This window comes from Berghia stephanieae, chromosome 2 (genome assembly GCF_034508935.2).
Source record: "Berghia stephanieae isolate SIO BIC M18660-M18661 chromosome 2, UCSD_Bste_1.3, whole genome shotgun sequence".
Lineage (NCBI taxonomy): Eukaryota > Metazoa > Mollusca > Gastropoda > Nudibranchia > Aeolidiidae > Berghia > Berghia stephanieae.
In genome coordinates this window covers 112551572-112567902 of record NC_088361.1, presented here as the reverse complement: position 1 = coordinate 112567902, position 16331 = coordinate 112551572, and the positions used below count along the sequence as shown (strand labels likewise).

Genomic DNA, 16331 nt, shown 5'->3' with positions numbered 1-16331 from the left:
CTGATCTTAGTAGCATGTCTGTTCTGGTCATGGAAGACATATTTAAACCGTATTTAAAGAAAACGTCTGAAAAGCGTGCGACACTTTACGCCAAATTATCAGGTATGGTCATCATGATATACTCTTGTTTTGAGTCACAATACAATTGAACTATCTACGTATTCCTGGAAAAAGATATTTAAAAATCCTACGAATGAATTGTCTTAATTACTTGATACATCTATTTTTCTTCGCCCCATCATTCATAAATGGTTTAAATGTTTAATCTTCAATTTAAAAAGTGTTGAGTAACTTGCTCTAATTTGGATCTGGTGGGAAAATCATATTCCAAGAACCCCAATAAACGAACTGTCCACGAATAAATGTGGTATTGACAATGAACAAATGGAGCGGCTGGTTCTTTCCGATGATGTTTTTCTCTTGATGCGTTGTCTAGCATTGTATCACCTTTTCAAGCTCTTATAGCGCTGCTACCATTAGCAAAATGTGTGTAGGGGTGGGGGTGGGGGTAGGTGTAATAGATATTAGATAACTGAATACAGGATGATATGACATTTGTATGTTTATACATTCATTGTCATTTTGTAAAGATTAGTTACACTTGGTGATTATGATCCGTAATATTCATGCTGTCTTTATCACCAACATAATTTGACTTGTAACTTTTTAAATATATTCTTATGGAAAATTACGTGTGCAAATTGAACAAATTGTTTTAAAATAAACTATGTTTTGTTTACATAATTTTCATATCAGATGCTACTTTTGAATTGTTTTGGATACTTATAAAGGCTATATGTTACATGTCATAAGTTTAACTATCAAAGTCCTGAATTGTGTTCGCCGTACACATATTATGTTCTTATTCCAACCTTTGACCTTTTAATTTTTGAAATATTTGAGAGACAGCCAAATATCAATCGATATAAAGATGAAAGACCACAAGTTTAAAAGTCCGCCCACAGTCTACGATCTCATCATGTAAAGTTTTGACGATTTTTCATTCTGTTGCTATGCTATTAAATCAAACACTTCTTTGTTTCAGTTATCGTTTTTGGTGGTGGGTGCCTATTGTTCTGTGTTCTCGCCACATACGCACAGGGGCCTCTTAATCAGGTATGTTAAGTATTTGCATTGCTTCTAAAGATACACATACCGCTAAATGTACTTCATCAAAACAGGATATGACTAATGAGATGTTCAACAATCAGGGACCATAACTACTGCATTTGATTAGATTAACGGCCTGATAATGGTTTTGAAATACACTTCAAAATTTAGCCAACACCACAAGTGGTACTTCTTTACTCTGAAATGTTTCCATATTAAGAAAAAGCATGTTACAGCACTCCGATTGATAAAATCATGAAATTAAGTTTTGGATCGGTGTCAATATGACATTAAAGATTCGAAAGGAATGTACAAATTAATAAATGGTATGATAAGAACTGAGAAATCGGTATCAAAATTTTCCAGTCAAACTGTTCACAACAAATAGCTGGAATGTTTTCAACTTTCTTTGTAGACAAGTTGCAAAGATACGTCTTGCCTTCGATAATCAAGAATATTCAAAAAACAAACAAACCACCATCATTCTTTGATCCTACATCCGAAAATGAGATAATTCAAATATCATCAGTCGCCCCAAATAAAATGTGTTCTCTCGATATTGTTCCGACATGGCTGATTAAAAAGTTCAAAGAACTAGTCGCGCCGTCAGTCATGCCAATTGTCAATGCAAGTCTAAAAAATGGCGATTTTCCAGATAGATTAAAACATGCCAAAGCACGGCCTTTATTAAAGAAATCGTCACTGGATCCCAATAACATCGGAAATTTCCGACCAATTTCCCACCTGCACTTTGTTTCCAAACTCACCGAAAAACTAGTTCCAAAAAGATTGAATGTCTACGCATAATATGCTGCCAGTTTTCCAATCGCCATACCGTACCGGACACAGCACACAAACCGCTCTGTTACGTGTCCGCAATGACATGATTAATTCTATGGACCAGGGTAAATGTATGTTGTTCGCGTTGCTGGACCTCAGTGCAGCCTTCGACAAAGTCGACCAAAACAAATTAATTCAGAGATGATAGAAACTTTGGAATATATTGGACTCCTTTGAAATGGATTTCGGCCTACCTTGAAAGTAAAACACAGTCCGTTCAAATTGACTCGCCTAATGGACACATTATATCAGAACCCCATCAACTTCATTGTGGATGTCCCACAGTGCTCTGTTTTAGGACCACTCCTGATTTCTCTCTATACTTCACCATTGGCGTACATCGTCGAGTAACCACCACCTATACGCCGCCGTCTTTCATCTAGGACAAGAACAGACTGTGAAATTGAATATTGAAAATCGTTGCTTAGCAGTTAAGACTTGGATGTATGAAAATGAACTAAAATTAAGTTATTCTAAGACAGAACTTGTATTGATTGGCACCAATAAACAAAGGGAAAAATATTGATCGAATTGACATAGGCGACTCAAATTTGAAGACATAGCAAACTGCTACTACATATTACAAATCACTTCAGAAATATTGGTAAAATTCGACATCTTCTTGATGAGAGCACTACACAAATTATTGTTCATGCTTTGGTAACCAGCGGGTATGACGACTGTAATGCATTGCTTTTAGGTGCGCCGGCCAAAATGATACAACGTTTTCAAACTATTCAATATATAGCTGCAAAACTGATTAAATAATCTAAGGACCCTACAAAATAAATTCTTTATAATCTCCATTGATTGCCAGTTAGTGAAAGGATTGTTTTAAAACTTGTAATTATTATTCATAAATGCATAAATAATCAAGTTCCAGTGGACCTCATGGATTTATGTCAACATTACAATCCAACACGGCCACTAAGGTTGGCTGAAGACTCTCTCTTAATCGTCCCCAAAACCAGATTATCCCTTAGTAAAATGTCTTTTTCTGTCAGTGATATCGTCTTGTGGAATGCGCTCTCCCCAATTGTTAAACTAATTAGGGATAGTCAGTCTTTCAAATGACACATTAAGACAGAGCTTTTTTTCCAGAATAACTACGCCTTAAATTTAATTTTTATTTAAAGTTTATTTTATTACATTTTTGATCTCTAAGTTCAGACTGACACTTTCCACTGTATAACTGAACATTTGATGTTGTCGTTTTTGTTGTATGTAATTATTCAATTCGTCGAATGTCTTTCGTTAGAATAAGTTACTAATGTTAGTGAGTAATATTTGTGTAATTATGTGTATGCATGTTCGTGTATGAATATAAATGTATCTGTATGTGAGTTTGTGTGCATGTGTATGTGTTTGTTTCATCATATGTATTCTCAAAATTGTCAAAGAATGAATGTTTGAATGGCAATTACGAGTAATATTATTGTAAAGCGCCGCTGAGCACTTATGTGGAAGCTGAGAGCTATCTAAATAACGTATTATTATAATAATAATAATTATTATTATTATTATTATTATTATTATTATTATTATTATTATTATTATTATTATTATTATTATTATTAAAACAGCATATCAGTGCAATTAACTTGAATAGGTAGTTGGCACAAAGTTGAGAGAACTAACGACCTACGATGATCGCAGCTCCTAGACAAGCTCGTAGTTTCCTATCAAATTGTGATATTCTGCATAATCGGTGGCCTCAACAACACAATGCAAACGTTGTTCATAAGAACCTGAACAGCTTTGTAAATCGCCTTGAGCACGTTTAGTGGATATTGCACTAGACGTCTATATAAAAGCTCAAGTTTTTTGTTTGTTTTTGTTTTTTTCAATGAGTTCATAAAATCTCATGTATTTTGTTGTCTATGAATATATCGGGTGATCACTAAAAAATAACTCGCCACTCTTTGTCGGCTTGTATCTCTAATAATCTTTGTTGGATTTCTTTCAAATTCAAAATTCAAATAGCTAAAACAACTCTTTCTACTTAGGCGGTCACAATTTCATGAATATGAATTGAGAAACAAAAAGGATACAGTGATTTTGCAAAATGGTGTTCAAAAATACAATATCAGAGAAAAAAGACGAAACATTACAGAGAGTAAAATGGCGATGATCTTAACTTTTGTTGCCATTTTTAGAAAATTAATTATGTCACCTTAAACATTATTCCATCATAATTCTCCTCATTCTGTACGAACTCCTCTGTGTAGCACACTCACATAACGATGTTGATCCAACGATTACAAAGTTAGCACTTTAAGTGACCAACAGCACCGCTGTCCTCTTTTATGACGCAATGTAATCTCTTTTTCCAACTTGAAATGCACTTCCGAACTTCCTCATTCTGTAAGAATTCCTCTGTGTAGCACACTCACATAACTATGTTGATCTAACGATTTCAAATCTAGCACATTAAGTGACCAACAGCACCGCTGTCCTCTTTAATGACGCAACGTAATCTCTTTTTCCAACTTGAAATGCACTTCCGAACTTCCTTAACTGATATCTCCTCCCAGCATACAATAGTTACTTCTCTCAAGGTTTCTTCTGTGAATAAAGATCTTTTTTCCACTATAAACCTTCTTGATCAATTTGCGTAATCCATTGTATTCAGGCCGGGGTGATTGAGGCGGCCAGTTGTCTTTCTCTATAAAATGAATATTCTTACTCTGAAGAAAAGCTTGTATTCTTTTGCTCAATGGGATGTAGCACAATCTTTTTGAAAAAAAGAAATTCCTTCCTGGCTAAAGTTGTTCACAAAAGATTTTTTAACAATAGTTTTATGTGATTATCAGCATAGAGTTCCACAGGCATAGCAACACAACGTGCAAATGCCACAATATAGATAATGGTTTTGAATTACACTTCAAAATTTAGGCAACAGAACAAGTGGTACTTATTTACCCTGAAAATGTTTCTATATTAAGAAAAGGTAGTGACGTGATTAATTCCATGGACTAGGGTAAATCTGTGTTGTTGGTGTTGCTGGACCTCAGTGGGGCCCTCGACACAGTCGACCAAAACAAATTAATTCAGATATTATAGAAACACATTTGAATATATGGGACTCCTTTGAAATTGATTTCGGCCCCACCTTAAAAATAATACACAGTCCGTTCAAATCGACTCGCCTAATGGACACATTATATCAGAAACTCATCGACTTCATTGTGGATATCCCACAGTGCTCTGTTTAGGGACCACTCCTGTTTCCTCTATATACTACACCATTGGCGTACATCGTCGAGTCAATCGGCATTAACCACCATCTATACGCTGATGACACGCATTTACATTCCGTTTTTCATCCAGGACAAGAACAGATAGTGAAATTGAATATTGAAAATTGTTGCTTAGTAATTAAGACTTGGATGTATGAAAATAAACTAAAATTAAATGATTCTAAGACAGAGTTCCCCAGGCATAGCAACAAGTGTCTTCTTTAAAAAATCACAACGTGCAAATTATGCCACAATAAGTTGCATCATCTTTCCGAAATCGAAAACTGTAGGTGGTGTTACAAGATTTTATATTATTCAAAAACCGTTAATCTAATTATTTTGATATTTTGCAATTCTAATAGCAATGTTTAAAAATTGAAAAAGATGTCTTTATAACTTTATACAATAGAAAGAAATAAACAGCGTTTTTTATCACCCGATATATGATAGGATTCTTAAGTATGATAATATTTCCCAGTTAGTTATATCAAATGATGGAATAAAAGTACTAAAGCACGTGATACGGGAATGGACCACAAGTCATATATAGCTTGGGATTATTCCTTGATATGAATGCTGAGCGATATTTGCCTTTTTCCAGATTTCAGCAAGTCTCCTATCAGCTTTTGATGCACCTTTGGTTGGGATGTTCACACTGGCTTGCTTCTTTCCATCTGTCAATAAACGGGTAAATAATAATTCGATTTTAATGCCACAAACACAACAACCACGTCCACTAAATCATCATCAATACTAGCATTCCTATCAACCTTTGTCATCATGGTCATCGTCTTCACGTCATCACCGCCATTATCACCATCATCATCATTATTATTATTATCATCATCCTCATCATCATCATCATCATCATCATCATCATCATCATCATCATCATCATCATCATCGTTTTCATCATTATCATAATTATCATTATCTTTCATTATAACCATCATTGAGACATACGAGCAAGAATAACTCAAGCCAAACAGGCCTTTATGGACCTCGGAAACATTTTGAAAAACAAACAGATGTCGTTCGGGATTAGATTCCGAGTCTTGAAGTGCTACGTGTGGCCAATCTTGTTATACGGATGCGAAAGCTGGACTACAAATGCAGAAACACAAAAGAACATTGAATCTTTTGAAATGTGGTGTTTGAGAAGGATGCAGAGAATATCGTATACTGCACACAAAACGAACGAAGAAGTGCTAAAACAAACATACCAACAAAGGAAACTAATGCCCTTAATAGCGGATCGACAACTATCCTTTTTCGGATACATAGTAAGGAAAGATAAGAATGAATACCTGCAAGTTGTGGAAAAATACCTGGTAAACGCGCCCGGGGGAGACAAAGAAAAACACTCATAGACCAACTGAAGGGCTTCACCAACCTAACAATCCAAGAGCTGTTTGAAAAAGCAAGAGACAGGGAGGAATGGAGAGAGATAATTCATGCAGTATCCGAAGCCTGGACCAGGCAGGGAACCTAGAAGAAGAAGAACCATCATCATCATCATCAATAGCGTCATCACTTTCTTTTTCTTCTCCTCTTAGATTTCATCAACAGTCTCTTTGGTATTTATTTGTGTAATATTACTATTCATGTTCATTGTGTGTGTATGTGTGTGTATGTGTGTCTGTTTGCGCGTATTGTGTACGTGTGTGTGTGTATGTATGTGTGTGTGGATATATCTGTGAGCTGCGTGATTGGATGCCGTCTTTGCTCCTATTACTGATATTTACTGCTTCTATCCTTACTGCATCAATCTCATCTCATGTAGTTCCATATCTGAAGCAGACGTCGGAGGTCATCTTCCGCCAAGCTGATCTATCTCTTGCCAATTCTATTAAAGCAGCGCCACCTTTCTCAGCTTCATCTGTCCAAGTTCTTATCCCTTTCAAATACGTTATTCTTTGTCTTCCTCTTATTCTTTTTCCATTCATCTTTCCAGTCAAGGCGAGTATTTCCAAACCAGGGTGGCGGATAATGTGTCCTAAAAATTCCATTTGGCGTTTGATGATTTTTGTTATCAGTGATCTTTTTCTGTTTGCCATTTCTAAAATTTCTTCATTTCTTTTCCTTTCCATCCATGACACCCTCATCATTCTTCTGTAAAACCACATTTCCACTGCCTCCAGTCTTTTAACCATGGTCTTGTTTATGGTCCAGCTCTCACAACCATATAGCAGCACAGACAGTACATAGCAATCCAGGACTTTGATTTTTGTTTTCATGCTAATATTCCTGTTTTTCATAATTGTATGCAGCTGGTTGAATGCATTCTTCGCCATACCTATTCTTTTCTTTATTTCACAATCTGATTTTCCATTGGATGTTACATTGAAGCCTAAATATTTGAAACATTCAACTTGTTGTATTGTTTGTCCTCTGCTTGTTATTACACAGGCTGGTGGGTTATTATTTTTAGATACCGTCATACATTCTGTTTTAGATATATTCAGTTCCAGTCCCATATTTTCACTACTCCTGACTACAACATCCAGTAATTCTTGTAGTTCATGTTCAGATTCTGCCAGTAGAACCGTATCATCTGCATACCTCAGATTTGTTACATTCTTTCCTCCAATACACACCCCCTTCTTATGTTCGATATCTCTTAATATCATTTCACTATAGAGGTTGAATAAATCTGGAGACAAAACACACCCCTGCCTAACTCCTCTTCTAATAGGTGTAAAACTGCTTAGTTCGTTGTCAACACGCATTGCTGCTTCTTGTTCCCAGTACAAATTCCGTAATATTCTTAAATCTTTACCATCAATGTCCAAGGATGATAGAATTTTGAATAGTTGCATCAATAGCGTAGCTAAAAGAGCTAATTCCAACCGAATTGCAAAGAATGAGATTTCATTATTGATTCGTTGTTTTAAAATAAAATAGCTCAGATGGGGATATATATATATATATATATATATATATATATATATATATATATATATATATATATATATATATGATTATGATCATTGTAATTGAAATAATTATATATATATATATATATATATATATATATATATATAGAGAGAGAGAGAGAGAGAGAGAAAGAGAGAGAGAGAGCGAGAGAGAGAGAGAGAGAGAGAAAGAGAGAATAGAACCTGACGTCAGCCTTTTTTACATTTATATTATTCTTTTAATGTCTGTCATTATAGTGGAATACTTTGCCTATATCAACGTTTATTTTATGGTCGTAGTTAAAGAATACTATATTCTGCACACACACACAAAACGCTCATTTCTAGTTTGACAAGAGAATATGGCAATACTAAACTACCTATGTCCATTCGTCGAGCCTCAGTGGATAAGGACAAAATAGATCTAGCCAGATTTTTCACTTTCGTTATTCCACCTGCCTATGCTATATCCAAAAGCAACACACAATAGAAAAAAACGTTAGAGGGGGTGGGAAAGAGAGAGAGAAAAAGAGAGATTGAGAGAGAGAGAGATAGATAGATAGATAGATAGATAGATAGATAGATAGATAGATAGATAGATAGATAGATAGATAGATAGATAGATAGATAGATAGATAGATAGATAGATAGATAGATAGATAGATAGATAGAGAAAGAGAGAGAGAGAGAGAGAGAGAGAGAGAGAGAGAAAGAGAGAGAAAGAGTTATATTTATACAAGGACAAACAAAAACAGACAAACAAATACAAAAAGAATATAAATGAACAAAAAAAAATAACAAAAAGATTAAATATGATATTTGTCTTCATATTTTCTCTGGCACATACGCTCACGGAGAAGGAGAGTGGCCGACGGGTATTTTTGTTTGTTTCGTACAATGAGTATGGCTGCGTTATTTTGAGAATCCTGAAGTTTACAAATTTTGTCTTTAACTAAATTCGCCCATAGGGAGTTATAATAATCCAATATAGATAAAAGAAGTGCATTCATTGAAAATTACTAATAATTAAATGACTAATACATTTTTATTCTCGTCCACGGTCCAGCCTGAGCCTCGCTGTATGGTGTGGATAGAATATAGTTCTATATGACCTACTAAAAGAATAAATATAATATAAAGGAGCGCATTGAGTATGGTGCATCTTGAAAATGCAAAGTGTTCATAAATATATTTTTTATTCTTATATTTTCAGGCGGCGGTCATTGGATTAATTTTTGGTGCTTTAATGTCAGGCACAATATCAATTGGTAACATCTTTAGTCCGGACGTCAAAAAGAATTTAGGGCTGCCTCTAGATTTCACCAACGCGACATGCAGCAATGCTGGGATGTCACCCAATGTTACATCCATGCCTGAATTGGTCATCATTGCCAACTCAACACAATATCCACCTTACATTTTCAATAATACTTCTGCCCTCGAGAACGTCACCCAGTCCGGGTAAGTAACAGGTTGGGTTTTTTTGGGAGTAATTATGCCTTGTGTGTGTGTGTGTGTGTGTGTGTGTGTGTGTGTGTGTGTGTGTGTGTGTGTGTGAAGGGATATATTATGCGATCTGATAATTGACTTAAGGGTCGGTTTGGGTCTAATTATTAGGAAAATCCTTCGAAAAATTTATTTTGAGATTTTGGTGGAAAAACATTTTACTGTTTACAAACAACATCTACAGGCATCTCGATCACGCTAAGATCTATTGCAGATTGCTTTTTGCAGATTTTTCTTCAGCGTTCAATACAATGCAACCTCAGTTGGTTGTTTAAAAATTGACTAGTCTGAATTTAAACAAGTATATAATTGCTTGGGTGCTCGAATTTCTTACGGATAGAGCACAATATGTTCAATTAGAACAAAACATATCTTCCTGTATAACTACAAATACTGGTGCTCCTCAAGGTTGTGTATTGTCCCCCTTAGGAAAAGTGTGAAAAACGGGAAGCTATTTTGCTATTTTCTCAATATGTCATTTTTCTAAGGGTATGGGATACTGTGTAAAACGTTTCTCAGAATCTATTCAATGAAACTGTCTCAAAATTGCCACAGTTATCACAGAGATAATGTATTATGCCACCATAGAGAGATTTATTTTGATAAGATATGTGAATTTTGAATTATAATCCTAATTCTGAATTTTTAACATCAATTCTGTCATAACATTTAGATTCTCAACTTTGTAATGTTCTTATAATAATTCCATAAGATAAAGGGGTAAAATATCTCTATGGTGACACACTATGGTACAATATCGATAAGATGGAAGAATATGAAGGTCATTCTGTCATTAGTTTTTGTGGAACGTTGTTTTCATTTTTGATGTCAGACCCCCAAATTAGGTCGCAAAATGGGTATCAACACAGATAATTTAAATTTTTCACCATAAATGTTGTTTTTGACCTATAATGACGATGCATGTCTTGTTTTACACACAGGATCTGTGTTTTTTTATAGCTTGAGACCCTTTGTAACGGATTTAGCAATTTAGTGGATATTGCGCTCACTTTAGATATGGTCAATAAAAGGCAAGTTTATCAGAGATGAAAATCTTTATCAAGAATACAATCCGGAAATTATCTGTTTAGAAGCTCAAAATTATGTCTTTATTTGAGGCTACAGCAACGATTGGCATCTCTGAGTTTTATGACTCGTTTTCTAATGATCAGAATAGAAAAAAAACACGCCTCCAAACATGATTGGCTGATATATCCACATTGAGCAACATTTAGTGTGGATCTCCCAAATCAAATACACAGACAATAATATTAATAAGTTTGCTTTTATTTCTTTGCAGAAAACATTACAATCCTTTCTTCAGCCTCAGCTATACACTTTTTGCACCAATTGGAATTGTAACAACGTTAATTATTGCAGTGATCAGCAGTTTTATTTTTGGTAAGCCCCTTTAATAGATAGTTTCAAGGCTGTTATAGCTGTAACCGGAAAGAAATGTTTATTGATACCGTACTCCATTCCCCTGCGAAGTGGCCGAGTGGTTAAGGCATTGCACTGTGACCCGGACAGTCCCGGGTTCGAGCCTCGCTTCAGACACTTTCGTTCTTTTCCTTGGGCAAGATTATTAATCCCCAATTTGCTCACGTGGACAACATGGGTGATTCCTGTTGATATCAGACATCTTGAAGGTAGAATGCCTAGGCGACGATATTTTATGATGTCGTGGCGGAAGGGCATATCGATATAGAGAAGCCCTTTTAATAGATAGAAGAAAGAAATTCCATCGATACCGCACTAAATTCCTTCAACCAGTTTCAGACAAATATTCTTCTCCAATTGTGAAAGGTTTTGTTTATTACCAAAAAATTAAAAAAGAACAAAAAATCACTGTGAAAATTAACAAACGTGAACTGAAAAATTTATTGCAAATTACATTTCAATTATTACGAAAATATTTCCTCAATTCTGAATGGTTCTGTTTGTTTAAATAACGATGTCATCTTGTGAAATTATCTTAAACAGACTTGATCTGAGAAATAGATTAACTAACACGGATGGTGAAAATTATCATTTAACTCGATTGGTATAAATGTGTGAATAGTTGAAAACTGTCTTACGATTAAATTTCAGTTTTTTATTAAAAAAAACTTTTTTGGGGGGATAAATTTCTTTAGTTTGTTCTTTGTTTGTTGTTGTTTTTTTTTTTTTACCTGCTTCAATGTTTTGAGTTTTAAAAGATAATATTTATAAATCATCCTCTTATATTTTTACAGGAAGAAATAAACCAGGGGACGTAAATCCATTATATTTTCTTGAAGTGTCGGATTCACTCCTCATATTTTTACCTCCCCCTATACGAAGATGGATAAAGGGTATAGGGCCACAATTTAAGAGCGGATGGAAGGTTAGTCTTTAATTAAGCACATGCAAAATAAACACACACTAATTGTTTTAAAGAAGAAAAAAGAGAACACATAGCTACAGTGTTTTATGAACTTCACTGGTTGCCTAGTAAAGCTAGAATTGATTATAAAATTGCAATGTTATGTTTTAACTTTAAAAAACGAAGGATTTTATTAATGATTATATCCCATTTCGTAATTTAAGATCATGTGATCAGCATCTTTTGCGCACCACAATAAAGGGGAACACAAAATTAAAAGACAGAACCTTATATTTCGTAGCTCCAACAGTGTGGACTTCTCTGCCATTCAATCTGCGCACTAGCTTTACTGATTCTGAAGCAATTTTTAACAATAAATTTAAAAGTCATATTTTTTCTGTAATATTTAGATGATATGTAGAAAACCAAACAATTAAAGATTTATTTTTTTTAATTTATTTATTTATTATTATTCATTTATTTATTTATTTATATGCTTATTGATTGATTGATTTAAAAAATTACAGTTGATGGATAAGCAATCTTCATAAAATACAACAGCTTTATTAATTACATTATTTTGTAGTGTTACCTCATACACAAAATTACCCTAATTCACCTTTTTTTAAATCCGTTTTTAAATGTTGTTAATAATATGATAGAATAATTTTTAAAGGAAAAAAATGGTATTTACAATTATTATTTTGCGCTTATAATAATAATAATAATAATAATAATAATAATAATAATAATAATAATAATAATAATAATAATAATAATAATAACAATAATAATAATAATAATAATAATAATGATAATAATAATAAATATTATTATTATTAATAATAATAATAATAATAATAATAATAATAATAATAATAATAATAATAATAATAATAATAATAATAATAATAATATGATGATGATGAATATAATAATAATAATAATAATAATAATAATAATAATAATAATAATAATAATAATAATAATAATAATAATAATAATAATAATAATAATAATAATAATAATAATAATAATAATAATAATAATAATAATAATAATAATAATAATAATAATAATAATAATAATAATAATAATAATATAATAATAATAATAATAATAATAATAATAATAATAATAATAATAATAATAATAATAATAATAATAATAATAATAATAATAATAATAATAATAATAATAATAATAATAATAATAATAATAATAATAATAATAATAATAATAATAATAATAATAATAATAATAATAATAAAGATAATAATAATAATGATAATAATAACAATTATTATTATCATTATATATTATTATTATTATTATTATTATTATTATTATTATTATTATTATATTATTATTATATTATTATTATTATTATTATTATTATTATTATTTAAATTATTATTATTAATTTATTATTATTATTTTATTATTATTATATTATTATTATTATATTATTATTATTATTATTATTATATTATTATTATATTATTATTATTATATCACATTTCATTTAATATCCCAGCAAATTCATCAATATCTAAATAGCTAGAGAGAAAATATCGATACTGTTTCTTTTTCCTTACCCCAGACATCAGGGACGGGGAAGGGAGAGGGCGATACATTGAAAGTCTCGACCATTGAGCTGCAAGAGAACATAACAAGTGGCACATCACCTGGTGTCCAATGAGCCATATTACAGCGCAAGCAACGAATTAATTTCTTAACAAGTTGAAGCCAACCGTGGATGATTGGAGCTGCGCTTCTCCTGGCGCTTTGTCAATCCTAGTCTAGAGAATTACTGTTTATAAATGTTCCAATAATTTATAGGCTTCACCATGTCTTTTAAGAGTATACCAAGTCACGTGGCCTTAGTTCCATTGATAAAATTAATCATCTCCTCCCCCTCCTCCTCCTCGTCCTCATCATCATCATCATCATCATCCTCCTCCTCCTCATCATCATCATCATGATCATCGTCATCAGCATCACTATCATCATCATTATAAACATTATCATCACCATCATCACGGACATGAGCATCAGCAATTAAATAATAATATTCGTTGCAGCACCTTTGTTTATGTGAAAATTTTATATCTCCTAATTAATCACCATGACATCATTTAATCGGACTAAGCATCCATTCACCAGTCAAAGTTGTCAGTCAAACCGCTCCTGAAATTGTCATGGAAAGATGTAAAATAAAATAATCTATATAATTTATCAAATGTTTTGCAACTTTTCATTGTTTGATGATAATGATAATAAATATTGTTCTTTATTCTGTTTTTAGTTACTCTTCAAAACCAATAGACAAAACAGATCACTGCAACCTTATTGCCCGGTTAACTCCCTTGCTCTAGAAAAAAATCCACATATTTACAAATTGGACCAGAAAACTCGTCCTTCAAGTATCGACCGATTTAAGTTACTCTCATCTTGTAAAAAACATGAAATCTTGCGAGGTCAGATAACTGGTTAATCACCATCCTAATAATATGTATAAAACCAGCAAAGATTAACATTCTATGAAAGGATTAATGCGATGTAGTGGACGGACACATAGTGTGTAAATGCCATCTTTGCTCTGTGTTGCACCGTCAAAAATGAGGTAGAAATCAATATGCCCGGACACATACACTTCATAAATTTTAAAAAGTGTCCTCAGAGATAGAAAAAGAGCATTTTATATATTAACAACTTTGTTCTTGGAGTTGTGTTCTTGTGAAAGATCGTATACACGCATTACCCCATAAAATTGTGTGACGGATTGGTTGGCGTACGAATTCCCAATCGGCGACTTGTACTTTTATCAAATACGAGTTGAGACGTGAACAATGCTGTGTTGAGCATGGTCTAGCCGTCGAAGTTAAATAATTAGCATTTCGGTTTATTCATTTAATGATGCTTCATAGAATTTGCAGTATTTTAGATCAGATATCGATTTTAACAATTCGGGGCAACTTACTTAAATGGTATTGGATTTGGATAATTTGTGAGTATGTTTCGGGTGCGAGAAATAAAAATAACCGGAGAAGTTTAGAAGCTTGTAAGCGCCAGACCATAACTAATGTGAGCGTGAAATTTTACCACAGGCCAATCGATTTCTTGAATGTGATATACACAAAATTTCAAGAAAATATATTGAGAACTATTAAATTGACGATTGTTGTAATAGATAGACTACACCTCAAATTTGCCATATCGAAGATTTTGACGTAATTCTCAATTTTTGATATGATCAGCCGATCCCCCGTTTGGTTTATACCTTTTTTGCCAATGATCTACTTGATTTTCTAATGGGTTGGATAATGATTCGACAATATATATATATTATGTCCTGTGGTGGTGTTTCGCATCAGCCAGTCAATGGCCAATGAAAATAAAATGGGTGAGAGATTACAAATTTTATTGCCTCCAGTGCTCATGGCAAATATTCTGTTTTTTTGGGGTTTTGTTTTTGTTTTTGTTTTGTTTTGTTTTTTTTTTTGTTTTTTTTTTTTTTGTTTGTTTGTTTGGGTTTTTTTTTTGGGGGGGGGGGTTATTTTTTTGTTGTTTGTTTTTGTTTGACTGACTTTTGGGTGGCAGATTTTGACATAGATAAAACTAAAAATGATGAGATTTTGACAACATAACCTTTATTGCTGACAAAACAGGCATTGGTGAAATGAGATAAGATAGATTATTATAGAGGGTGACGGTGACAAAACATTCATAGGTGAAATGGTATAAAATTATTAGGCTCAGAGCGTGACGGATTTGATATAAAAAGTAATTATGCCTCATGAGAAAAGCAGGCATTTAGGCAGAACGGGAATTGAACTGGTGGGTACTCTCGTGGAAACTCAAGCTGTGCTTTGACTATTAATTTTTTTTTTAAGTTCTTGATTGTAACATTATAAAAATGATGAAATATATCATTAAAACGGATAAATGTACAGGCCTGTAAAGAGTAAAAATGTTTGACAATCAAATTAATGTTTTAATCAATGGTTTTTAACAATAAAATCGTCGGAAAACAAAGTCATAAATTTGTGTGGAGTAAAACAGAACCGTGTAATAGCTATAATATTATAATGACAACAAGAGCGTAGCGACATTGATGTCAAATTCATGGTGACATCCTGAGCATAATACAATATGGCATGTCAATATGCTTCAAAAGTCATGACGTCACTTCCCTCGTAATGACGCATGGTAACTTAGTAACTGGCTCTAAACTATCGGAACAATGGCGGACGCCCTAATGAAATATTTATACGAGCATAAAAGTGTATCCAGAGGAGAAAAACGATATAAATATGATCTTTTTTTACTTTTATACATTCTGATCACATGACGTATGAAAAGTTCTAACCAGCA

At 32.8% G+C, this 16331-nt stretch overlaps 1 protein-coding gene across 3 annotated transcripts in view; it reads left to right on the top strand.

Moving 5' to 3' along the window:
* Positions 1–14192, top strand: part of LOC144966265 (sodium-coupled monocarboxylate transporter 1-like) — a 41546-nt gene extending 27354 nt beyond the window's left edge. For all 3 annotated transcript variants that reach the window (XM_078902472.1, XM_078902474.1, XM_078902473.1), the window contains 7 exons: positions 1–102; positions 1046–1116; positions 5791–5877; positions 9318–9565; positions 10911–11011; positions 11845–11975; positions 13558–14192. The exon at positions 1–102 is cut by the window's left edge and continues 11 nt beyond it. In XM_078902472.1, coding sequence (XP_078758598.1) covers positions 1–102; positions 1046–1116; positions 5791–5877; positions 9318–9565; positions 10911–11011; positions 11845–11975; positions 13558–13656 — 839 coding nt within the window. In that variant the 3' untranslated portion in view covers positions 13657–14192. The remainder of the gene's footprint in view (positions 103–1045; positions 1117–5790; positions 5878–9317; positions 9566–10910; positions 11012–11844; positions 11976–13557) is intronic.
* The last annotated feature ends 2139 nt before the right edge of the window (positions 14193–16331 follow it).